Raw genomic sequence first — 26,322 nt, forward strand, 5'->3', positions numbered from 1 at the left:
TAACTACTACAACAATATTACATTTAATTTGTAAAAATTTTTTATAAGGAGCTATTTTTGTTTTATACAGTATGCTGCTAAGAAAACACCATAGAAGATGGGTAAAGAATAGCTCCATCATTGTTCAATGTAAAAAAACAAAAACAAAAAAAACACATACTTTGTTAGTTTTAATAAATAAAACATTTAAATAAAAATCAAGGAACTTTATCTGCCAATTTTTTCTTTTTGCTGTATCTAAAACGTACCGAACCGTACCGAACCGAACCGTGACATCAGTGTATCGAACCGAACCGAACCGTGAATTTTGTGAACCGTTACACCCCTAATATATATATATATATATATATATATATATATATATATTATAATTTATTTATTTTTTTGTAAAATGGCGCAGCTTTTTAAATATCTGAAAATACAACATCAGTCAGTCAAGCTTTATAATTATCAAGTATTATTTAAGAATAGAACTTTAGTAATTAGAAGTAAACTTAATAACCATGTTTGAATGCTTATTAGTCATTGTGACTGAGTGTCCGCGAGTGAAAATATATCTGAGCTAAACTTATACTTAGCCTCCAACTAACACACTGGCGAATAAAATCATAGAATTATTAGCCATTGGCTAATATTAGATATAATTTGGTAGCCAGGAGGAAGATTTAGTCGCATATGCAAGTGATTTACTCGTAATGTAGAGGGTTAGAGTCATCTTCTTCTTCTTCTTGCTGTATGGTGGATCGTAGACTTATAAGTGCATTACCGCCACCTATCTCTCAAGTGGACCATTGGCACTCCTAAATGCGATTGTAGATAGTGTCAGTGGTATTATAAGTCTACAATCCATCATAAAGCAAGAAGAAGAACACACCTCATGCACCTGCTGCTGAGAACGTGCTCCAGAGGACACGCTCGAGAGTTCTAACAGCCGTGATTCCCATCCACTTATTATAAGAGTGATATACTGCAACAGTTTGACTTAAAAATCTCAGTTTGTGTTCTGAAGAAACAAAGTAACCTACTTCTTGGATGTCCTGGGGGTAAGCAGATAAACATCAAAATTTCATTTTTTTTTTTTTTTTTTGCTGAACTATCCCTTTAAGAGATGTATTTTTTTCCAATGAAAAAAAAATCAGACTAGTGTCAGTGTGTATTACAGAATGGTAATGTAAAATGTGGTCTTGTATTCCAATACAGACAAACATTATGGATTGAAAAGCAGTGATCTTGGCATATGTTCTTAAGACAAGAATTTTATAGCTGCTAACTGTCTCAAATCTAATGCATATGCTAAATAAAGCAGTTACAAATATCGAAAGCAAAACAAAAATGCAAAGATTTTGATTTGTTTCGTTATTATTGGATTCATTATCATAAACTATTATGGCATGAAGTAATCTAGGTTATTGTTAACCTGCATGCTATTGTTTATTGTTCATGTTTGTGCACAATACATTAACTTGTTCATGTTGAATGACTGGTAAGCGAAGTGGATTAGTTTAGTCTCAAAGCTGAGTTCTTTACAAATGCTAGAATGCCACTACACCCACAAACACAAACTACTGGATGTGTCATATCCCTTAACCTCTTCCTGTCAAGAGAGCGAAGCAGAGGGGGTATCTTCTCAAGGGTTACACAGTGTTAATAAGGGACATTCCTAGCATTTTTTCACCTGATATTCCGAGTAAATTTCCTTCAGGATATGTATAAGAGCAGAGTGAACTTGCTGTTAGCACCACAGGAAATCCAAACAAATCCCCACATTCTGCTCTTCTAAAGAGTTCAAGCAGAACTTTTTTTTTTTTTTTTTTTTTTTTTTTACCGGATGCACATCACAAACTCTTCTTCATGGCCAGAAAGGGTGCAAAAACAATTAGCGGTCCCCTCCAAGTAAATACTGCATGTCCAACAAAAGTGTCCAGGAGAGCTACTGTTCCTTCCTGTGGTCCCTCCAGTCTGCAGGGTGGAGCGTCCCTCCTGACACGCACTTTTCTCTAGAGAGGAAACGTAGGCTTTTCCTTCCTGTGAACTTAGAACCAGGAACAGCCTACCTACCCTATGCAGGGCCCTATGATTTCGGTGATGCGGAATCGTGGAATCATAAAAACGTAATTCATAGTTTAACATGGAATGTCACGGAATGTGTCCAATTTTGAATGAATTATTTAAAAGTAGGTCATTACTGTATCTGTAACTATTAAGCCACAAAAGTCGATTTAATTATGAATCCTGAATGTTCTGCGTGTCTGTTAATGAATGGCACAGATGGGCGGTTTCATTTATTACACATATACTGAAGCACGCGTGATACTCAGTGTTTTCAGCATCTTATGTCTCTCTAAATGAGGATCTAAACACATGAATATCATCTCCAAAAATAAAACTGAGAGTCACTTCATGAGCATTTGACCGTTTGATTTGAACTGTAAAGGTATTCACAGCAACCCTTCAAAATCCGGTTTGATTTAAAGTCTATTTCTCAGTATAATGTACATAGACCTACTACTACTAAAATTAAACAAACATATTATTTTTTTCAGGAAAAATCACACAACATTTCTTCTTTGTTTTAATAGTAAATCCCATTTGTTTACCAAAAAATAAAATAAGCTTTATTTTCAATAATCCAAAGATAAATTAAATTAATGTTTTATGCCTTCATTTGATAACCAGAAAGTTGTAAATGCACAACACAGAATTTCTGAGAGGGAAAAAAATCATAAGGCTACTTTGCATTCAAATAATCCGACATACTAAAACACAGAATTTGGTAACAATAACAATGTTGGTGATAAAAAAAATATAACATTTCATAGGGCCCTAAACATGAAACTTTAAACTTTTATTAAATTGATGTGAAATTGAAGTTTTGTGGTTTTAATTAATTGTACATGATTTGTAAATTAATAAACTTTAATTTAACTATTAAAAAGGAGTCAAAAAAATAAATATCATATTTTGGGGAAAAAATGGAATTTAGGAAAAATTCTAACTACCTACCTATGCCTCGTGGGAAATTGTGCAGATGTTAAGCTTAAAGGGATAGTTCACCAAAAAAAATTTTAATCGTCATTTACTCACCCTCAAATTGTTCCAAACCTGTATGAGTTGCATTCTTCCACTGAACTTAGGAGATCTAAAAAAAAAAAAAAAAAATTGCGTAGCCAAACAGTTTCTGTTTCTTATTGACTTCCATAGTATGTTTCCCACATTATTTTATTATTTGATTAACTGCATTCTTCAAAATATCTTATTAAAATATCTCTTATGTTCCACTTAAGATAGAATTTCATACAAACTTGAGGATAAGTAAATGATTACACATTTTTGGGTGAACTATCCCTCAAAAAAAAAAAAAAAAAAAAAAAGAACTGCAGTTGTCAGTTATAATGGTAATGTTAGTCTAGCCTTGTGATTGGTCAAATGAATCCTTCATGTTGTCAATAGACGTCTAACTGACTTACAGGATGTTGCCTTGGAATTTCAGCAATTTGTTGGTGGGAAGTTACTATTTAATACGATTTTCCGAATTTTCTAAAAGGTCGCATTTAACTCTGGTAGTTATCCATTGTTCGACAAGAGAGTTGCATTTATCCCCTCCACCTTTTTCTTTTTCTTATCTCTGGGTTTTTGTGTCCGTGACCGTAGAAAAGATAAAAAGAGATTGATACTCCTGTCTTCTGGGAACTTGTCTTTCGTGGGAAGCTTTAGGAGATTTCTGAATACACCAATCAAACTTTGTTTCCGTGTGAAATGTCCTTCAGATAAAGGTGTTTTTGTTTTCTCTAAAGAATCAGCATGTTATAATGATTTCTGAGGGATCATGAAGACTGAAGGCTGACTGTTCACATTTAAAACATGAAAAAAAAATCTTTTTTAAAAGCCTTACACGTATTTCTTTTAGCTGGATGTGGACTATGTGATATACAGACGCCTCATAGGGAAAATCCAATCAACAGAACAGTTATAAAACAGAATTACAACAATGTCTGATGATAGTACCGTACATCCAGACTGGAAATGGACCAGATGTTCTGTTTAAGAGATATGAGATTACAACCTGCCTTTATGGCACAGTCCTAAGTTGTCTTTAGAGAATTTTGGATCGTATTCACACATCTTGTTTTGCACCATTAAAATGAAGTTTGTGTCTTCTGACATGTGGACAGGGTTTAAAATCTTCGTTTTTGTTGGTTTTCAGCGCCCTGAACTACTGTATAGGCAACATGAACACACACCTATTTCCAACCTTTATGAATGACACTCTTTGGATCTATATCTCTCTAGTCTAGTGTAACAATGTCTATTTCTCTTGCCAAACACTTGCTAAAAATAGCCTGACTTTTGACCGAAGAGAAGCTCTGCTCCATGTTTCAGTGGAACATCTGTACAACAATATTATTGCATACCTTCATCACATAATTTGCTATGTGGAATGCCTGTGGAGCCAGGGCCCCCATGTGTAAATGACTTCTTGTGTATGTTCATGTATTTAATAGAGACATACAGTAATGTCTTCTCTAGCAAACTGCTGCTGCTGTTTCATCACTTTCTGGAGGAAGCACTTCTTCATTCTTTCAGACAGGAACTCTATAACACATCTGGTGGCCCATATTTTCCATCCAAACAAGTCTAGACTTTTTTTATGTGATGAAACGAAATCTTTTCTCTGTTATTCAGATCTTTTATTAAATATATGATTAATTTCATCCTAAAACGTACATGCAGACCATGGTTTCCTCCTTTCTGCAGGTGCTTCAGTAATGTTTTACCTGCACTTGATGTGTCAGGTTGTGATGTCTTTTTACAGAAGGTCTTGCATGACAGATTGTTTACCTCAATGATATCTCGGTGTACCACAGAGGTAGGCCAAATGGAGAACTGAAAATACCACAGTTAGAAAAAAACAAGTTTCATTTCTGTGCGGTTGTGGTTAACGCAGGTTTTTTTCCTTTTTTTTTTTTTTCTTCTTCAATCTGTTTGTTACAGAACAGCTGTGCCATTCAGAACTCTTTTAAACTAGCATCCACAATGTAGGTGAAAGATAAAACCTTTTTTTTCTGCAGTACATTTTTTGTTGAATTATCCTATAATAAATACACAGAACCAAAAGTAACAATTATAATAAAAATAATTATTATTATTGCATTTTTTTTTTTCAAATTATTACTGTTATTGTTATAACAAATTCGTTTTGTTAAATGTCATTTTATTTCTATTTCATTTGTTTTGGGATGTATAACTCCAAGGCAACAACAGTATTCAAATATCTCAAATGATTTTACCAGTTGTTTATGATTTACAAGGTGGACAAGGTTTAAAAAAGAAAAAAGAAAACTCAATTAATTTATCATTTTACCTTTCTAATTGTAAACTATTTTAGAACTTTGTTAAACTAGAAACATGTATAAATGAACAATAAAAACTATATATGTTGGATTCTATTTTTCTAGGCAGTCAGGCCTGACTGAGAATGACTGGATTGAGTAGAAAACTGAATATCTGTAAATATTTCACATTACTTTGTCCACCCACCTTGACAGGAAATTGAAGATACCACAGAAACCGATCGCTTCACAATGAAGCAGATGATGTAGCATATGAGAATGGAATGTCTACACTTCCGATGACTTCAAATGTGGGAAACTACTTCAAATATGCACCAACTTTTCCCTGAAAATAACACATTTTACAGTTTTGACTGAATATTTAGTTTGCTCACAAACCACATAAGTTGCTAATTTGATCAAATTCAGTGACTTGACCATTGCTTTGAAAACTGTAACAACTTGTTACCCTTTAAATGTAGCTGTTATTTAAAAACTTGCACAGTTTGTCTCTTAGAAGTTATATTTAAACCAGGCAGATACAGTAGGAATGATTTTAGCCAGTTACTTTGGGTTATATATGAGATATATGGGCATGGGCAGTTTGTAGGAGGTCTATCTGAGACTAGACGTTGTTATTGTGAAAATGTGCATTAAGGTGTTTTTCTGACCTTGACCTTCAGGCACAGGATAAGAGGAAAGCGTTGGAGGAGACAAAAGCCTACACCACCCAGTCTCTGGCAAGCGTGGCCTACCAGATCAATGCCTTAGCCAATAATGTCCTGCAGTTGTTGGATATCCAGGCCTCGCAGCTGCGCAGGATGGAGTCCTCCATCAACCACATATCTCAGGTCAGATATTAAAGCTGTCTAATATCTCTCTTTCCATCACATTTCCCTTGCTTTGTCCTTGTCTGTGTAGGGATTTCATTAGTTGGTTCTTTTATTTTAGGACCTTCTCCATGTGAATGAATGTTTGTCTCACAGTGACGGAGTGGTTAATTTATGTCTTGTTTTCGGGTCATCTCTTTTGTACCCCGTTTCTCTTTGTTCATCGCAAATGCATCTCTATATTTATTTTGGTCATCATGGAGATGTAAAACTCTCCAGTAGAATTCTTGTGCAAATTTAACCACTTTTATATGTAGGGCTTGGACAATAAATCAATGCATCACAAAATCGAGAAATGATTCCGCGTCGATTCTGAGATTTTCTGAAGTCATCGCGATTCTTTCTTAAATCGGTTCTGAGCTTAGTTTCGAACATCAGATGGCTCTGCTTGCTTTGGAAATAGCCATATTCTGCTTGCTTCCAGTTCCTTTCACACACACCACTTGAACCTAAAATAATCATTAATAAAGTGAATTACAAGGATGTTCACAGTGGGCCGTGTTTACATTTATCTCGCTTCATAAAAGCATAACAGTATGTGCAAGTAAATTTAAACACTAACATTACTCAGCCAAACGCACAAGTGCTGTTCTTCATGAGCATTTGAGTGTGTGGTTAAAAACATGCCTACAGCGTCATCTGCTGTTAAAAACTAAGCTCAGAATCGATTCGAGAGAGATTCACGATGCATTTTGAAAATCTCAGAATTGACATTATTAAAATGACCCCTATTCACATAGATCTGCGAACATTACTATCACTTTATTGTGCATGCCAGGCCAGTAGGGGGTTATGTCACTTTGTAAAGAAACACTACACACCTGCGCATATATCTATAGACTGAATACATAATGCATGCATATTGACGTCAATGGTTTTACAAATTTGGATTTGAGTAGTTTACGTGGAGACAATAACACTATCTTTTTCAGAAACTTAGGTAGAAAGCTATTCAACTTACAATTAATTGAAATATAGTTTGATGTTAGCATGTTGCTACGCTAATGGTGTGTTGCTCTAAAAAAATATTAAAAAATACTTAAAACACTCAACAAATGGGTAAAATAGTTAATGTTTCGATTTTTTTTTTTTCACTGAATAATCTAAATTATAAATCTAGTTTAGTCTTTTCACTGAGCTCATCACAATGCAATCTGGTATTGAATTGTCCACAAAGGATACATACAATAAGGTGTTTTTGAAAGAAGCACACTGTTGAGTGTTTGCAGCAGTGGCAGTAGATAGACATCTCACTAGGCAACTTTAAAAAATAGAACTCTCATCTTTAAAATACAGTTTGTTGGCATTTTTGAGGTTTAGTTTCTTGTCCATCACTTGTCTCTTTTATGGCATAGTCAACAAGACCTTCAACCATCTAAAGATTCTCAGAATTGGATCACTTATTCGACAAACAGCAGTTCTTTCTTTCTCACCCTCGTGGCACAAACACTGCCCTCAGTGAAGCACTGAACCTAGAATTACTAGACTGATATAATCTGCCAATCACATTAGAGCTTTAATCGGCAGATGTTGATGGGATTAATCGGCGTACAGTGGAGCGTATTTTCAGGTCTCGTCTCCATTCATATGCATGTCTGGCAATGACAGTGGGCTTCATGAATGGCTCTAAGACAGGCTCATTAAGATGGTCAACAGAGGCCTGTTCTCTCTTCATACAGCCTCTACTTACAGTGTCAATCATGATTCCCTCCAAAGATGGCGATAATAGGGCGGTTATGTTAAAAACAGGGCGCTGGCTGTGAGCTGGCTTTCTGTCATAGCATGTTGTACTAAAAGTGGGGGAAAAAGCTATTCACTGATGCATCAGTATTCTGAATCACTCCACAGAAAACAGGGGTGGAGTACCATGCTTTGTTAGCTGCCAATTCCACACACACACATGAAAACCCTCATGCAAGTATCTAAACTTCCACAAAGTTTGGAAAAGATGAATCAAAATACTAAATTGCAGGCTTTTTTGCACAGGATTTGCACCCTATGTCATTTTGTTGTTTTATCCATTTCTACTGCATACTACATAACCGTTTAGTGGCAACTTGCATTTTGTGTATCTTTAGTTGAGCAAAATTTAGGTGTCCAGTCTGTTTCTGGAGGTCCTCACCTTCCAGCAGAGTTTACTTATGTCCTCAAACACACCTGAACCAGCTAATCAAGGTCTTCAAGGATCACTAGAAACTTCCAGGTAGTTGTGTCAGAACTAAACTCTGCAGGACAGTGACCCTTTAGGCGCAGACAAAATAATTCTCAAAATGACTCTTTGTCTGTGAGAAACATCTAGTCATCTCTGTAAATAGTAGTAGTTCCTAAAGCAAACCGTAATCCTGTAGCCTCAGTGCTATTTGCCGCAGATCAGCCATGACTGCTCTATTCCACTGGAAGGTGACTAATGGCTATAAAGTGGCTATAATCTCTCAGCAGAGGCACACCCAGAGCTTTGCTGACAGAGAATGTCCCCATCTTTACAGCATTTCTCGCTGTTCCCTCTTCCTCTGAATGCCTATTAGACAGACAGTACCGCCAGCGTGTGGCCAAATTAGATTAGAACATCAGTGCAGCAGACTAATGGGCCAGCAAGCCAAGCCTGGGCTTCACTGTTTTTAGATCCTCAATGAATGTTTTGAGTCATTCTATCACGGATATATGGTGTTGGAGTCAGCCCTGGCTCGGAGCGTGGGAGACTGAAGTGCTGCTACCTAGACCAGCACATGAAGTGGCTGCTAAGAGACTGTGAACAGTCAGCGCTTTGTCTGGCCAGCTGAAGACTTGGCTTAACACAAGGACACAGGTCTCGTCTCGTTTTGCTGTTTTCCCTCTTTATAGCTGCGAGTAAATCCTTGTCTGTCGGTTGCATCTCTGATGAGCTACGGAGGTATCTAATGAAAGGCAGCTCTAAGGGCAGCATGCTTGGAAATGATTCCATGCGTATCCCATCAGCATCAATGGTGTCCCATTAACTCACAGTGATAGGTTCCTCTAAGGGCACTTGAAGTCGACATGACATCCAAATTGACCCCTGTCTTAATACATGTTCCTTGTTTGCACAATTCATTAGTCACGATTGTTCCGAAGGAAAAAATTGCGTCTTTGTAATCTTCTGTGCAACCATTTTCAGTCCAAGAGAGTTTCTGTCATGCTGCATTCCAGACCAACTCATTTGAGTCCAAGTCCAGCCTCCAAGACTCAAGACCTGAAGAGGGTCTGAACCATTCAGACAGTTTAAACATGCTTTCCATTTGGGTGAATGAAGCTTGGTTTTGCATCATTGTCCAGCAAACCTCCACTTGAGTCGGCACAGACCAAAAAACTTATCTGCTGCATCTCAAGTGTAAATCCAAGTCCCTGACAACTCCAAAACCATAAAAATATGTTCTTGGCCTCAAGACCTGAGTCCAGTATCAAGGACTACACTACTTCTAGCATTTCCTGTTTTTCACCAAAGTTAGGTTTGATTGATCTTTCTCAACTTTAGAAGCTGCATGTCTGTTCATGAGTATTTTCAATTAGGAAGCGAGATAATTCTATGTTCAGATGATTCTGATGTTCTGTATTCCTTATTACGCTGTGGAATTATGAGTTTAACACTCTGTTTTGTGCTGCAGCTCTGTTCACTTTCACCAAACTGGAAGTTTATAATTAATGAGACTGCAGAATGTATGCCATGCAGGGAGGTTCTGGACACTTGGATGTTGCTTGTGGATTGCAAATAGTTAGCCTTGCACTTTGAGTTAGCAAGTCATACTCTCATTCTGTCTTCATTTCTCCTGACCGTCTCCCTTGGTGTGCTCTTGGCAGATGCTTTTCATACAAACAGGAAATGGAGCTTTAGATATAAGATTGTAGGGAAAACCTGCCTCCCCTGTTTCCTGACAATCAAGTTTGGCCAAAATGTGTCATTTTGGAATGAGATGATGTGAACCGTGACAATTAAAGAGGTTTCGTAGTGTCCATCAATCATGTGATTTTTATTTTTGGCCCAGCTCCATGACTGACTGGATCTCAAATGGAACATCTCTGAACCTTAATATATTTTTAAATTGCTAGAGATACTGAGAACAGTTTTATAACTGCCCAATGCTTTTCTGAGGGGAATGACTTCAATCCATTTGGCAAAAAAGCGCAGAAGAGTTCCATACATCTGGTACTTTTTAGACGTCCCTATAACCTGATGTTGAAAATCTCTTAGTTGAAGAGTTGAAGTCATATTCTCTCTCTCTCTCTCTCTCTCTCTCTCTCTCTCTGTTGTGAAACATTTGTTCTGCCAAGACTTTCGGTGTGTACTATTTACCTCTGTCTGTCAATCTCTGTTATCCTCTGTCGATCCTCAACATCTTATTTACTTGATTGTGTCCAATCTGGACACGTTAACCATTCAAATTATTTTCCCACAGGAGCGAGAAGAGATTAGATTTGTCTCAGCAGATTACACTAGTCTTAGCTGTTCACTGTTGGAAAGCTCAAATCCTTCTTATCAGAATATTATGTCCAGTCTTTTTATTAATAGTAATCAGAAAGTTTAGATTCATAATATATAGTCCATTTATCATTTTTTGCACTTATCTTTCTTGTATGTACAAAGATGCTTCTTCAACTTTGTCGTACATGAGATTGATTTGAAGTTTTTTTCGTTTGTTATAAACAACCATATACTCTTAGACTTTTTTTTTTTTTCAACCTGTTTCTGCAAAGTAAAGGCTCAGTTTTGAGGCTGGCTCCTCATTCATATTACTTACAGCAAGCGTTCATCTGGCTCACTGTAGAGATAGCAGCCCTCAGATGCTCGCGGTCACCCTGTCGGAGAGAAGCCAAAGCCAGATGGAGCATGACACAGCCGTAATCTGTGAAGGGAGCGCCTGTCCTCACCCTTCAGCTGTAATGTTGTTAGTGAGCTGAAATCTAAACTAACTGAGCTACATCCTCGCTTTTAATAACCAAGGGTTTCCATTTAGTGCTGGATATGAGACCGAGTCCTTTTCATTTTCTCCTGTTAGTTATGTGCTACAAATGATGATTCGCATGTTATTTAGCCTGCTGTGGGGCTCCAGTTGTTACAGTAAAGAAAAAAAAAAAAAAAATCAGGGTGTGGTCCATTTCTCATTTCAGAAATAATTGTGTGGTTTTACTATTAAACACTAGCATGAAAGTCTTATTGACATAGCCACACAAAGTGGTTGTGTTTGTGTGTGTGTTGGTGTGTGTTGCTCAGGGTGTGTGCTACAGGCCACTCAGCCCTCGCCTAAAGATATGTGCAACTCTTCTGTCTGTTTGTGCATAGCTGGCTTTTCCGGAAGCCATGCCACCCCTGGGGTCGCTTCGTTAAACTGCTGAAATGACTTTCTTTTTTTTCTTTTTTTTCTGTCAAATGCTGAAGTGAAACCGTCTGTCTGATCTGTATAAATGCATCTCTCATTTTGCCTGTATATTCTTTACAGTGCAGTTGGAAAATTCACTAAATTTAATTCATTTAAAAACTGTTTGCACATTTCAAATACTGTATACTCCCCATTGGAAAAATACTGAACAGGTAGCCCTTTATTTTACAATCCTGTTCATGTATGTTCGGTTAACTTACTATAATAATGACTTAGGCATATATTACAATTCTTTGATTTCACAAATTATGCTTTGTTGAGAATGTTTCATAATTACAGAGAATGATTTTAGAAGCCTAATACTGACTGAAGTGCTGACAGTGGCTGCTTAAAATGTTCATGATGGCTGTGAATAGTACATGCAGTAATAACACGGCTGTCAGGTCAAATGTTCTGAATGCTCAGTTATTAATGTCAACACACTCGTATTCAGAAGTGCTTCAAATATATTCTGTCATAAACCCAGTGCAACAGTTTCCATTTCAACACCTTTATATGTATGCAGCTTTTATCTGTGAGAAAGACAACACTCTCTCTCGAAAGGTGATGAAAAAAACCTTTTTGCATAGCTAACACACTACTTTCTATACAAATTGAAAGTACTTGTTGTGTTCAATTATTATTTTAGGAGAAACTTCTTATGATCATAACAGTATTGATTCTCATTCAAGCTATGAATTTATTAAATTATCAAATTAAATTTGTGATATCTAAACCTAAAAACACCTACATCTATATTTAAAAACTGTGCAGTTACATCAACCCCGAGTACTTGCCAGACTGAAATATATATGTGTCTGTGAGAGGCCTTTCACATGATCCCCTCAAGGTCATAATGAGTCTTGATGCATCCTGTTAACGCAAGGTCCGAGGCATAATTACATTAGGCATTGATTGCGAACTGTAAAATGTAGAGCTCATGATTAATCAACATAAAACCAAAATTGCAAAAGTGTGGTTATGCTTCTACTTTCAGTTTAGGTCTCTTTCTTGTGCATTGATGAACGCTAGGGATGGAAATTAGCACCCGCCACCAGCCAAATGCGGGTGATTTTGTGTTGTGGTGGGCAAACTCGCTTCACCTACCGGCCACCATGGTGGGTAAATAAAAATAGCATACTGTTTACTGAAACGGCAGCATTGTTCCAAGTATTTGTAGCTGAAGATACTGCCGCTGGCAGAGTAATATTTTATGTTGGTTACAGTACGTTTTATAGCACGCGCTCATGATATGCAAGATCGCGTGAAAAGTTGAATTTATCACGCACAAGTTTCCGCATACTGTCACGTCTCTGGCAAACCCAGTAAGTTCATTCTCCTTCAGCATTCTGCAACATTTTAGATTATATTGACAGTTTGTGTTTATCTTATTGTTTTTAACGGCATAAAAAGCTAACTATTAATTGAATAAACAGTTCATTTTTGTTTGTAGAAACAACATTGCATCGCTACACATGTTTGACAGCTCTGGCGTGACGAGACGCGTAAAAACGATTTATTAAAAAACGCAGTGCGTTTGTCGACGGCGTAAAAGTTTGCAGTGATACAGTGTTGAACAGGGTACTTTTCCCCACATGTTCACTCAACCACAATTGTTTTTTTTTTTTTTTAAATACACTTATACTGGTGAATCCTTTCCTTTGGAATTAAATACAACATTATTAATGCGTATGAAAACTGTTTAGAATATTGCAAAAAATTTTCTGTGCATTAAAAAAGTTCAGTGCAGTGTATCATCTCTACTTCAGCAAGAGTCGGCTGTTTCAAAACCTAGTAAGCTGCCTAGATAGGCAGCATTGTTGAGCATCACTGAAAGAGAACATATACATAGACATATACAGACTGTGTGTTGCTTACTGCACAAGAAAACATAAAGCACTTTCTTAGAATGCTCAATTACGATTGGTTGGCTGTATGTTGTGTGCTGGAGTCTGGTGTACCAAATTGAGCACACAAATTTACTCCAGAATTGTTTGTATGAATGATTTACACAGAGATGTATCTGCTTGGGTTTGAGGGCCAACGAACACTTCCATGGAAGAAATAACAGCTGGATTTGCCTGTGTGTGTGTGGTTTGTGAAAATGAATATTTGAAAATTTTTCAAGAGTTTTAAGGGGAAAGTAAACTAGATTTAATTGTGCAAACATTTTGCTCTTGCATATTTGGTTCCAGATTTACCCATTCTAAATATCAAGTTAAAAATATGGTCGTTTCACATATTAATCAGTGTCAGTGATTATTGGCCTGAATAAGCTGCAATGTGGACCAGACTTTATGCCAACTCTCAAAAGTTTGGCTTCAAAAGACTATAGAGCAGATACAGTCTTGCCAAACTCAGATGACCTGCTGTGATTTGTAATTAGTTAGATCCACATGATGATTAGCAATGTGTGAAAGCCATTCAGGGCTCAAGGGAAGACTGAGAATGTCATAGAGTGTACATGTGATCTGTTTTGGCAGCAGTGTTGGCCTTCAACATATGATGCTGAAATACTCCCAGTTTGAAACCAGACAAGGCATTTTGCTCAACCCTAGCCCTCATCAATCAAGGAGAAAGCTCTTGCATTCAAAACAATGGCACACGTCATTGTATTTTTTTGAGGGCATTTGATAAAGCTGGACCCGCACACATTGTGCAATATGTAGCAACTCATTTCAGCACGTCTATATTTCGGCTCACAGGAAGGAGATGAAGTCAGTTTGCGCTGCCCTCCCACTTCCCCAGCGCCAGCTGCACTGCTGATTGTTGAGCTCCACTCACTCCCCAAAAGAGCAACTGCTTTTCACTTACAGCACTTCTAACATCTAACATCTATTTTTTGTCCATCCACATTTACAACTGGGAAAAATCAAAAAAACAAAGCAAATAAACTATTTTTTTATTCATTTATTTTTTGTTACAGATTACTCCAGTCCATGCACACTAAATTCTCAAGTGGATGTATGAATACTGCTGGCTAACCCTGATTTAGGTGTATAATTTTTACAGAAAAAGATTGTAAAAACTTAACCAACTTAACGGACAGTTACTTCATATATGTAATTTAGTAATTTGTATATGCAATTTTACTGTAAAATGCTATAACGTTTTTGATGATTAACATTCAACCCATTCTTTTTCATCTGTAGTATTATTTGTAATTTGATTTGAGAACAGGAGTTTCTCTTTTGCTATATTATAAGCCGGGTTTCCGATACTTTCGCTTTCGAATTCGCAATTTTGTTGTCACATTTTTACAAGAGAAAATAATTGTATAATCCAATGAATCTAGTATCCCCCCCCCCCCCCAAAAAAAAGCTTTTCATAATGAAAACAAAAAGGAAAGTAGAACTAAAGTGGCTGTCGGCGACAGGACTTGCATGTTATACCACAAGAATACCAACATGTTCACCTTCTCTGATTTAAGGAGCACTCTTTTACTTTAGCTTCAGAACCTAATTATGCAAATGCGACCATTTTGGTCACAGTCTAAAGCCCTGATTATTGCTCAATTTAGTAATGAACATGGCAATTTTTTTACATTTTATTTTTAAAGGGGTCATATGATGCAATTTACATTTTTCCTTTCTCTTTGGAGTGTTACAAGGTTTTGGTGCATGAAGAAGATCTGTAAAGTTGCAAAGACTAAAGTTTCAAATCCAAAGAGATATTCCTCATAAAAGTTAAGAGACAACCACAACTACCGAAAATGGCTAGTTCTAACACACCCCCACGTCTACATCACGATGTGGGAAGATTTGCATAATGCCAACTAAATGTTCACATAGAGAAAGATTAACTTTTATTCTCGCTGTTGCACTTGGCGTCATGTTGTGGGGATGCTGTGTTTCGCTGTGAAGTTGAAACCACTTTGTTTGGTCTTCCAAAAGAGATAACAACTAGAAAGCAGTGGTTAAGGTGTATTTACAACACTGTTCCAGAACAGTTCAACCCAAGTATTCAGATGTGTGCAGCGCATTTTTTCAGAGGACGAGGACTGGGAAAGTAGGCTACAGTGCCGGTGTTTGTTTCTATAAAGTGGGGCGATTCAAACTTTGCAAGGACAATCTGGCGCTTCTGACTCACAGCCTGTAAGTACGTTTTCATATTTAAAGAATTTGCCACTGATGATTCAAACATGAGTTTTTAGCCGTGTAGAGTAGCACTTGTTTCCTGTCTCATATTTTTTTTGTTTATGCAATGTGTAAAAAAACTGTATACGTACTTGTAATCAGTAATTATGTCCCCACTTAATGCAACAAATGCCTCGTTTGTAATTACTTTAATTGTTTTTGTCTTGTCGTGCTGGGAAACGGCCTCACAGCATGGGAAGGGGCGAAACGTTTCTGTCACACACTTGAGGTATTCAGCCAATCAGAAAGCACTGGATAGCTGGCCAATCAATGTACACTTCGCTTTTCAGAAAGATATGCTTTGTAAAAATCGTTGCGTTTCAGAGAGGTGGAGCAAAGAGGAGAAACAATAATGTAAAGTATGTGGAAAACAATGTGTGAACCTTAAACCGCATAAACATTACATTTCACCAAAATACACGAAATAATGTTATTTTTAGCAACATCATATGACCCCTTTAACATTTTTATGTTATTTTATACAAGTACTTTTGACACTATTTTAGTTTTCCGGGCAATTTTTTGGAGTTCCACAGCTGTGTGTGTGTGTGTGTGTGTGTGTGTGTGTGTGTGTGTGTGTGAAATTCAAGGGCTTCTGTATCAAATATTACGTCAGTAGTGCATCAGTGTGCCAGTGTCTTTTGAGATGACTAAGTAATGAGGAGAAAACTTCTTTTAAATGCATCTGCTTTAAAAGAAAACAAGCCTCCTTCTTCCTGATGTTGAATAGGAGCTGGAGCCTATTCTGACACCACATCTTTGAGAAATGAATTGGATCCTCAGGTGGTCTTTCATCTCCAACAAGAGGCCTGGCGCATCTGCTCCGAGTCTCCCGTGTGCTAGAGAGAGTACTGCAACCTCTCAGTACTTCTGAGTGCAAGTTATTCAGAGCCATTCATTGTGTCAGCATTTTGTGCCAGTGATTTTGACCTTTGGATAGATATACTGTACTGTAGGCAGAATGAACTGAACTGAATCTGCATATTTATTTTCAAGCCATTAATCAAACTTCTCATACAATGCCATAATTCCATTATGAGGGATTTTTCTCATACTCTTCTGAATCTGATGACTATATGTGATCAGTTTCCACAGTGTGTTTTATGTTAAAGATGAAATGTGTTTTGTAGAGTAGATTCTGAGTTCTGTCAGAGGGTCATTGAAAACTCCTGGATTTTGAACAAAAACATAGAGGCCTGTGACATCAGCAGTGTGTAAAACATGTACATAATCACAAATTGTATAGTCCTAATAATGACATTTGCTGTGAAGCATGGAATGTCAAGAAATTAATCAAGTTAAATGGACAAAAAAAAAATATATATATATATATATATATATATATATATATATATAGCTTCAATATAAAAGAGAGAGAGGCTTATATTATTTATATTTTTTCAGAAAAATTAACATGGACACCACATTTTGGGAAAAGTATTAAACAGATTATATACGTTCCTCAAAAATTCTGAAAACCACATCAAGTGATTATAAACAAATCAGCAACCATGTAAAACTATGTGACAAAATTTGACAAGTAATATACATTTATGAATGCCGCAAATTATTCCCAGACTTTATTCATGCATTATAAACATTGTTGTTATTTATTAGTATTGGGGTTTTGGAAAGGGTCCTTTAAAAAAAAAAAAATACAAGTTTGTACATCATCTGGGATGATACATTATTCTGGTGTTTGTTGATTTTTTTTTTTTTCTTAGTATGCATCTATGTATACTTTTTGGGCTAATATTACAATGTTTTCAGTTTTAGACATGTGGAAAGAACTTTCACTGTAGTTTGTATTGAGCCTAATGTAATGATTTCATCACACTTTCATATAACATGTAGTACAAGTAGGCAAATTGAGACACAGCATATGATTTCTGTTCCCTATTTGTCTGAGAAATAGGCAGCCTGCTGTTTTATACACCATTAGTTTTTTTTTTTTTTCTCTCCCTCTCTTTAATGGTGTCCCTTTAAGGTCAAAAGTGTTTCACTTCTTCACAAGCTCCTTTAAAACACCCGGAGCTGTCTTGCCCAGCAGGGTACAGACACTGCAGTGAATCACACCGCTGAAGAAAAAACAAAAAACTTCAGCATCGGGCATTAAAACTGAACACCAACACGTCACCAACTGAATTTCACATTAACATGCTCTGGTTAAAAACACTTTTGCCGCTTAATATTTTTGTGTAAATGGTGACATTTTTTTCAGGATTCTTTGAACAAAAGAATCCTGTAGAAATATGTTTTAAATATTAAATATAACTGTCTTTACTGTCACTAATAAATTAAGTATGTGTGTATATTAGTAAGTGTTAATTTATTTTTAAACAAATCTTACTTAGCCCAGACTTTTATACAAAAAAAAATTAAGATTCTGACTAGGATGTGAACAGATAAGACTGAATTCTTGACCTTGTTGTCACTAGCTATGTTTCCATCACCCTCTTTTTATGTGCATTTTAAAGTATCACCTCAGGAATGAATGATGGAAATGGCAAATTAAGAAAAAGAAATCCCTTCATTTGGAAAAAAAAATGTATTTGCTTGAGGTGGTGTTTGACTTGTGTGAAAAAGAGTTGATGTGAATAATAGAAATGATGCATGAGCATTCAAAACAAGTCATGTGACTTTGCTCAAGGGGTGGGACGATATGGCGATATATTGTTATCGTTCTCCATGTGATTCGAGAATCAATATCTGGCGCCAAATATCAATATTTTATTACAATACATTACTTCAATTTACTCCAATATATTCCTACAATAAGGCGCTATATATATATATATATATATATATATATATATATATATATATATATATATATATATATATATATATATATAATTTTTTTTTATTTTTATTTTTTTATTGCAACCGCGCCATTTCAACCTTCTTTCCAAAGAGTTCTGTGCAACCATGAACCGTGTTGTCTACAGTGGTGTAGTGGAGGGTATATGCAATTATGCATATGTCAGGGGATGCATATAGAGTGGTAAAATAATAGTTCATTGATTACTAATTTGATTCAGTACAATACAACAAAAACAATAGCAACAAAAACTCCTGTAAACTTTTTTTTAGTCCAAGGTAAAGAATGCGTCAAAACAATAAGTTCAAAACAGCTCTAATACAGAGAAAACCCAACGGAATTCATCAGAGATTGTAGAGAGTCAATTAGTTAATTAGTATTTTTAGAATGCATTTGCACTTTTCACAGGCATTTTGTTTTCATAGACCGATATCATGGTGTATCATTATAGATTTGTCTAGCAGTATATCAATTATCTCAGAATCGCAGTATCGTGATATTATCGTATTGTGAGCCATGTATCGTGATTTGTATCATATCGTGAGCTATCCTGCGATTCACACCCTTACTTTGCGCTATGGGACAGCATAACCTGACTAACCAGCGGACCGATTTTGTTGAATTGTTATTGTCATTCTGAAATGCCGGAGCAAAGTCTGTGGTTCCCTGCATTCACCTGCAAAAGCAATGACCGCATTTATTGCGTTTCGTCTGCTTGCTCTGTGGCGTCGTCTTCTCCTACTATTCTTAGTTAAATATTTAGAGCCAATTTATCAGGAAGTGACTCGTTGGATGGAAATGGCGCTTTTTCGTAAATGTTTTAATCCTATAATCCAAATGTGCAACTTTTGATGGAAACCCGGCTACTCTTTCATCTTGTTTTTGTCTTTTCTGGCATCTTCATTAGACGGTGGACATCCATAAGGAGAAGGTCGCCCGACGAGAGATCGGTATACTGACAACTAATAAAAACACATCTAGGACTCATAAGATCATCGCTCCGGGCAACATTGAGCGGCCGGTGAGGTACATCAGGAAGCCCATCGACTACACAGTTCTGGATGATGTGGGCCATGGAGTAAAGGTAAATAATTTGCTGTCTTTTAAAACTATATTCATTGCTTCCAACTTGTTTCTCTGTTTTTCAAGTGTGACCATATATCTGAGCAAGAGTAGATGGCAAATTTAGCCTAGTTTGATTCACATTCTGTTGAATATTTCTGACTTTGGTGTACCTGGAGTTGATTGCTGCAACAATGAAACATTGAAAATAAGTTTGCCAGGAGACATTAACATTGTCAACACTGCGTGGTAAGTTTTGTCTTTAAAATGGAGTAAGAAGTTTAAGGACGAAATAAGCTGATTGGCACAAATTACGCCCCTTTCTACTGTAGTTTATAGAGGAAGGCAGTGAGTTTAAAAAAACAAAAAAATATATACATATAATCCAGCAATGCAGTTCACATTCCAGCCCTTTCAGTGCATTGACAGCATGCATCGGTGTTATCTGAAGTGTTGAATGTGAGTGTGATGGGCGTTCATGAAGGAGTAGGGCTGAAATGACTCCTGTGAACCAACAGCCAATCGATTATGAGAGTTTATTAGATGTGCCTCACGTATAATCAATATTAGTGTGTGTGCTGTTTACATTTACTGGGGTTAGATCGAGCTGCTGGTTGTTTGTGTAGCCAGTTGTTTCCACTGACAGTAAATCAGTATTAATGTAAACTTTTCAGTAACACAAACATGACATCACTGCCTCTTGTGCTCACCAAAGTTGCATTTTATTTGATACAAAATACAATAAAACAGTAATATTGAGATCTTATTACAATTTTTAAATAACTGTTGTGTATTCGAGTAGATTTTCAAATGGTCATTATTTTAGTCTTCAGTGTCTAATATGCTAATTTGCTCCTTAATATTTCTTATTAGTATTATGGTTGATTTTTGTTATGTTTTTATTTATTTTTTTGTTAGTTTTGTTTTATTTTATTTTATTCAAGAAAGGTAGCTTATTATGCATTAAGAATATGAAGTTGTTTGTGTGCGTGTCTATGTAGTTTAGAAAAATACACAAATGTCATTTATATGTTTAGTTTAGTTTCGTTTTATTTATTTTTTTGGCCTGTACAGTACAATGAACATTTTGGGTAAATTACCACTACAAAGTTTCAAATGTATCATTAGCCTAGTTTGATTCACAGTTCTGGATTGTCACTTTTTACAAGTTAGACTTTTGTGTTTTATTTACCCTTACTGGGTTCATACTATTACATTATGCTACATATTAGTACAGTATGTTAAAAGTACATGTTAGCGCCTTAATATTACACTTATTACACCTTTTGAAAAGGTACTGTTCGAAGGACAGATTTTGTACCTTGTCTTCTGCGTGTCCTGTGCGTTCTGCTGTCACTGAATATCCTGGCAGTGTTTTATTACACCTTTTCACTGTTGCATTGCTGTCGTTCAGTAAGAGAAGCCATAACCTTCACCTGACAGGGCAATTACAGCATCTTCAGCCAAACTGACTGTATTTGCAAAAGATGAGATTTATTTTCAATGTCAGTTGATACTCAATCTAGTCAGCGGCCGCAGGAATGCAGAAGAGATCTCAGACGCTGTTTTCAAAAGGTTTTTTTATCTAGTTTATTTTACTTCCTTTATATATATTTTTTGCCTACTAGTGTATCTGTTTCAGTGAACATTAAGTGCTTTCGCAGTCTAACGTGTGGAGGATTTTGGCGCTGTCAGAGTGTGATAAATTAAGTCGTATTTCTGTCTGGCTCAGGCAGGATTTTACTCTCTACCGATTCCACTGAGATCTAAATGAACACCACATGTACATCTGTGTATCTGGTCGTGGAACTGATGTTGTGTAAGATTCAGTTCACCCAGAATCCTGTGCCCTTTGAACCCCGAAACCATTCTATTGGCTGAAGGAAATTCTTAACGGTTGCTTAGATCAGAAACTTGTCTGTTTAGGATCTCCTATGTGTTGTGATATGTATGAATTAAATTTAACTCCATTTGGACTGCATTTTAATGAAATTGTATTAATCAAAAATTATGATTATGACTTGATTCTGTCCACATTTTCTGCATTGTGGACACCATAGGGCTCTTCTAATATTAACTGAATGTATTTGTGTGTAGATTTTTAAGTCAAACATTCTATCTCTCAGCCCTCTACAGACACATTGACAATTGAATCACCATTGGCTAGTGATTTTATTTAGTTTACTCACCCGACTGAATCTACAGAAAGTACACTTTTAACATCAGTCAGTCAAGCATTATAATAAACTATAATAATAGAACTTTGGTAATATAAATTAACTTGATAACCATGTTTGAATGCATATTAGTCATTGAAACTGAACATTTTAACTGGACTGGTGGTGCTGCTTTTTTGGTCATTTATTGTTTCTGTAAAAAAATAAAAATTGAAAAAAAAAAAAAAAATACTGATAAGATAATTATGATACAAATTCTATTAATAAGAACTATAAAACCCTCTAAGGATTAATGAGCTGCTGGATTCATGAATATCAATCAAGTTTTGTGCATTCGCACAAACTAATTTGCTGAAATCAAAACGGACGATAATAGGTGAGCGCCAGCCAATGAGATTGATGTTTATGCATTATCACAAATAAAATGGCATTATTTAAAAGTTGAAGAATTCCAAAGGAATGCCGTTATTTTGACAGGAAAATACAATAAAGAATATCGTTTAAAATCAGCGCAATTCTCTCTCTCTCTCTCTCTCTCTCTCTCTCTCTCTCTCTCTCTCTCTCTCTGTCTCTCTCTCTCTCTCTCTCTCTCTCTCTCTCTCTCTGCGGGCGTGTGTGAGATAAAGCGGTAGCGAGTCATGCACCTTCACACTAGAGTTTATGGTACGTCAAATACAGGTGCGCTGCGCATCCATTCAGATGAATGGAAAAACAGCACAAATCACGTGATGGAGAGTGAAACTCTGAAGTGCTCAGTCAGTGTTTGGCGAATGAATATTATCTGTGCTTAACTTATACTTAGCGTCCAACTCACACACTAGTGAGTAAAATTTGAAAATTTATTACCCATTGGCTAATATTAGACATAATTTAGTCGCCCTGTGCGATTGATTTACCCGCAGTGTAGAGGGTCGATCTGTTGATATGAATATATCTCTTTAGGTTGTTTATTTGTTTAGAATTTATATAATATTTGGTTTATTTAGTTATTTTGTTTCTTTTGTTTATTATTTATTTATTTGGTTGTTCTTATTTATCCGTCCATTTATTGATATTTAATATTTATTATGTACAGTATATATAATTGCACACACATAGTATTTATATATTGAAAATATTTACACGTATTTACAAATAAATAATTTATCTTATATAAAAATTTAATATAAACATTTTTCTTAAATATTTATATGCATGTTTGTGTATTTAAAGTATTTATACATAAACATATGCCAATTACAAGTAAACAACTTTTATTTTGGATGTGATTTATCACAATTAGCTAATCGTTCAACAGCACTGGTTATTATTTATTTATTTATTATTATTTTTATTATTATTATCTAGATTCTGTATTTGTTTGGTTTCTTTACTTAATAATATTATGATTGATTTATTTGTTTGGGGCAGGTATGCTGTAAAATTGTGCCTAACATCAGCTTTTAGAGTCAGTATAACCTGCCTTCGAGAGCTTTATTGCTGAAATAGTCTCTTGTTAATGATTTTATACACTATATAATTTCTATTTTCTGCCTACTTAAGTTATGAGCATTGTCCCGGTTACTTCTGCTCTCATTACTCATACGGGACAGTGCATTAGTTATACCCCAATGTGCATGTGGTGCAGGACAGTCACTGTACTCACAGCTATTGTTTGGTAAGATACCTGTTTTTCTGGAGTTTGTGGACTAAGTTGTCTTCACAGAGAAGTTTGTATTCTTCTTGCCATGTATCCTGAAATTATTCATTTTTCTGACAATCAAATAGGTGACACCAACATACCACAGGTCACACCCAAATAATACGGTCTAAAAAGAGCCCTGTGGTGTGGACCGAGAGATGAAATGAATGTCTGGTGCGGAGATATTCTGAGACTGAGACATGCTGGTTTTTGACATGCTCTCTCTCTTTCTCTTCCTCTTTTTGTTCTATAAATCACTGTCTTCTCTCTTCTGCCCACGCTAGTGGCTTAAAACCAAGGTAAGTGTACTTGTCCTATGACCCCTTCATTACTGATCAACTGTTTCAATCATCCCTTGTGATACATATTCATATTTCTGTGTTCATCCCTTCCTCGTAACCTCATCATGTGCAGTAGTTGTAGATCGATCCCACTGCAAAAGTGATCTGTAATAGCTGTATTACTAAAAGATTATTACACGTTTTAACACTAAATCAAGTACATATGCAACAGAAATACGCAGTTGTCTATGTGATTACATTTTGGTATGCCAGACAAATTTAGTTTTTCTTACATTGTTATCAGTTCTGTTTTTTTTGTTTGCACTTTATTTTCATAGTTAATGTCTGGTTTTTGTATATAAGATGACGTGATAGACTGATATCAGCACGGTTCATTTGAGCATTTTGAGATTGTCAAAGACCGTTAGTTGTCCCATTGTGTTTGTTTCAATGTCTATTAATAAATGTTAATGATGAACGTTTTGTTTTTATTTTAAATGTAAAATATATTGTGTACAATTACTTATTTATGGCAACATTCATTTTTATCATTAAACTATTTAATTGTAATTTTTTTTGTCTGATACATATTCAAAATATTTACATTGACCAATGAAAAAACTCGACCTCTAGTTGTGTTTGTCATTTGGAATCAATGGTTCTTATTCATTAAACATAAACAGGATTTCATTATTTTATTTATTTAGTTTATTTATTTTTTTGTTAAATCGTAAAGTATTCTTATGCAAAAAAAAATGTATTCATGAAAGTAATTGTATCGTCAAAAAACAGCTTTCAAACATGCTTAAACAATGCATAAAACGTTTTTGTTTGTATGTTTTAGCAAAATGATGACACTGTATTTTGATAACATTAATTGCAATAATAATAGAAATAGCAACACAATGAATTAGTTAACAAATAATGTTTAGTTTTTGGGAATTTTTATTTGACTTTTTATGTCATTTGCTGCTGAAACGTATAGTTTTGTCTGGTAAAGAGTATTTTCATCTCCATTTCTTTGGTCTTATTTCTAATATCTGAGGTCAGGCTCTGTTCAAATGCTTAAACAGATGTTTTGCTTGTCCAATCAGCAACACGGCAACAATCAGTCAATCAGAGGAGGAACTCTCTCCAGGACCAATCCCCCGACACAGAAACCTCCCAGCCCACCCTTATCAGGACGAGGCACTCTTGGGTAAGACCTGATTTCCTCATGTGTTTCATTGTGAGAAGAAAGAAAAGGTTTCTGACCAGTTTGTTAAATCAGACAATAGTTTGACACTGACAGCTGTTTTCAGTAACAAAGCCATAAATCATGTTATTATTTTAAGTTTCTAATATTTTTGGTTGTTTGTTTTAAATGCATCTGCAGGCGTAACACTCCTTATAAAACACTTGAGCCGGTGAAACCTCCAACAGTGCCCAACGATTACATGACGAGTCCAGCTCGCTTGGGCAGCCAACACAGTCCAGGACGCACGGCGTCTCTCAACCAGAGAACAAGAACCCACAGGTAACCCAAAAATCAAAATTTGAGTTTCATTCATTCACTCATTCGTTCATTTTTTTGAATGGATTGAGTGCAATTTTAATTAATATTGTTTATTATTATTATTATTATAAAATAAGTTTATTTAATCTATTTATTATATTTGAAATGGTTTAGTGCAGTTTAGTAATAATGTGTATTATTATTATTGTTGTTGCCATTATTATGATTATTATTATGGTACAAAATTAGCTATTTGATATGTATTTATTATGAGAATTATTTGTTTGTTGTTTGTAATGTTGTAGTTTATTTTCATTAATCCTTTGTAGTTGATATTATGATTATTACTATAAGTATTATTTATCGGTCTTATTAATAAAATATAAATACAATAAAATGAGCAAAAACTTTTCAGTTATTAATGCTATTAATAATAATAAAATAATTAAAGTTGTTTAAGTAATTTTGTACGCATTATTTGCCATTGTGTCCACATACATGAAACATTGCATTAAATGTTCACCAGCTTTACTAATGAATTTAGAAATCCTATTTTCCCTGTTTTCCACTCCTTTCTCCCACACTTTTCCCAGCAGCCTCCACAGTTTTGTTTCTGAATGTCACAGCATATTTGACTTCCTCTGGGAATCTTATAATTTTGCTCATGCTCTTCATGGTGTCTGAATGACTGACCTGATCCGGGGGTTTCTGAATGTTCCCAGTGTGCAGTCTGTACTTTTCACACCCACACGTCTAACATCTGTTAATAATGTCATCACACCTCAACCGCACTACTGACCAGAGGGAATACCCCTTCACTAAGCACAATCAGGACTGCATTGGTACATGTGGAAAATGACTGATGAATTGGCCTCATTAGTTAATGCTGACTGTAATGCCATAAATAACACACAACTTTTCATTTGTGTAGAAAGTAGCAACACACGCCAGCTCTTGTGAGAGTGGCCTGCTGAATCCATCAAACTGCTTGTTATTGCAAGCCTTCCTTTATCAAACACAAGTAGACATTTTAAAGAATTCTCAGGGCCAATTTACACCAAGCTTTTAAAATAATGAATC

At 35.6% G+C, this 26,322-nt stretch overlaps 1 protein-coding gene across 10 annotated transcripts in view; it reads left to right on the forward strand.

Moving 5' to 3' along the window:
- The window catches only part of abi1a (abl-interactor 1a), a 57,230-nt gene that overhangs the window by 11,969 nt on the left and 18,939 nt on the right, over positions 1 to 26,322 (forward strand). For 6 of the 10 annotated variants that reach the window (XM_026200741.1, XM_026200738.1, XM_026200746.1 and 3 more), the window contains exons 2-6: positions 6,014 to 6,181; positions 19,454 to 19,630; positions 23,751 to 23,765; positions 24,842 to 24,945; positions 25,123 to 25,263. In XM_026200741.1, the coding sequence (XP_026056526.1) occupies positions 6,014 to 6,181; positions 19,454 to 19,630; positions 23,751 to 23,765; positions 24,842 to 24,945; positions 25,123 to 25,263 (605 nt within the window). The remainder of the gene's footprint in view (positions 1 to 6,013; positions 6,182 to 19,453; positions 19,631 to 23,750; positions 23,766 to 24,841; positions 24,946 to 25,122; positions 25,264 to 26,322) is intronic. The other 4 variants (XM_026200739.1, XM_026200743.1, XM_026200745.1 and 1 more) reach the window with 1 other exon arrangement.

This window comes from Carassius auratus, chromosome 24 (assembly GCF_003368295.1).
Source record: "Carassius auratus strain Wakin chromosome 24, ASM336829v1, whole genome shotgun sequence".
NCBI lineage: Eukaryota > Metazoa > Chordata > Actinopteri > Cypriniformes > Cyprinidae > Carassius > Carassius auratus.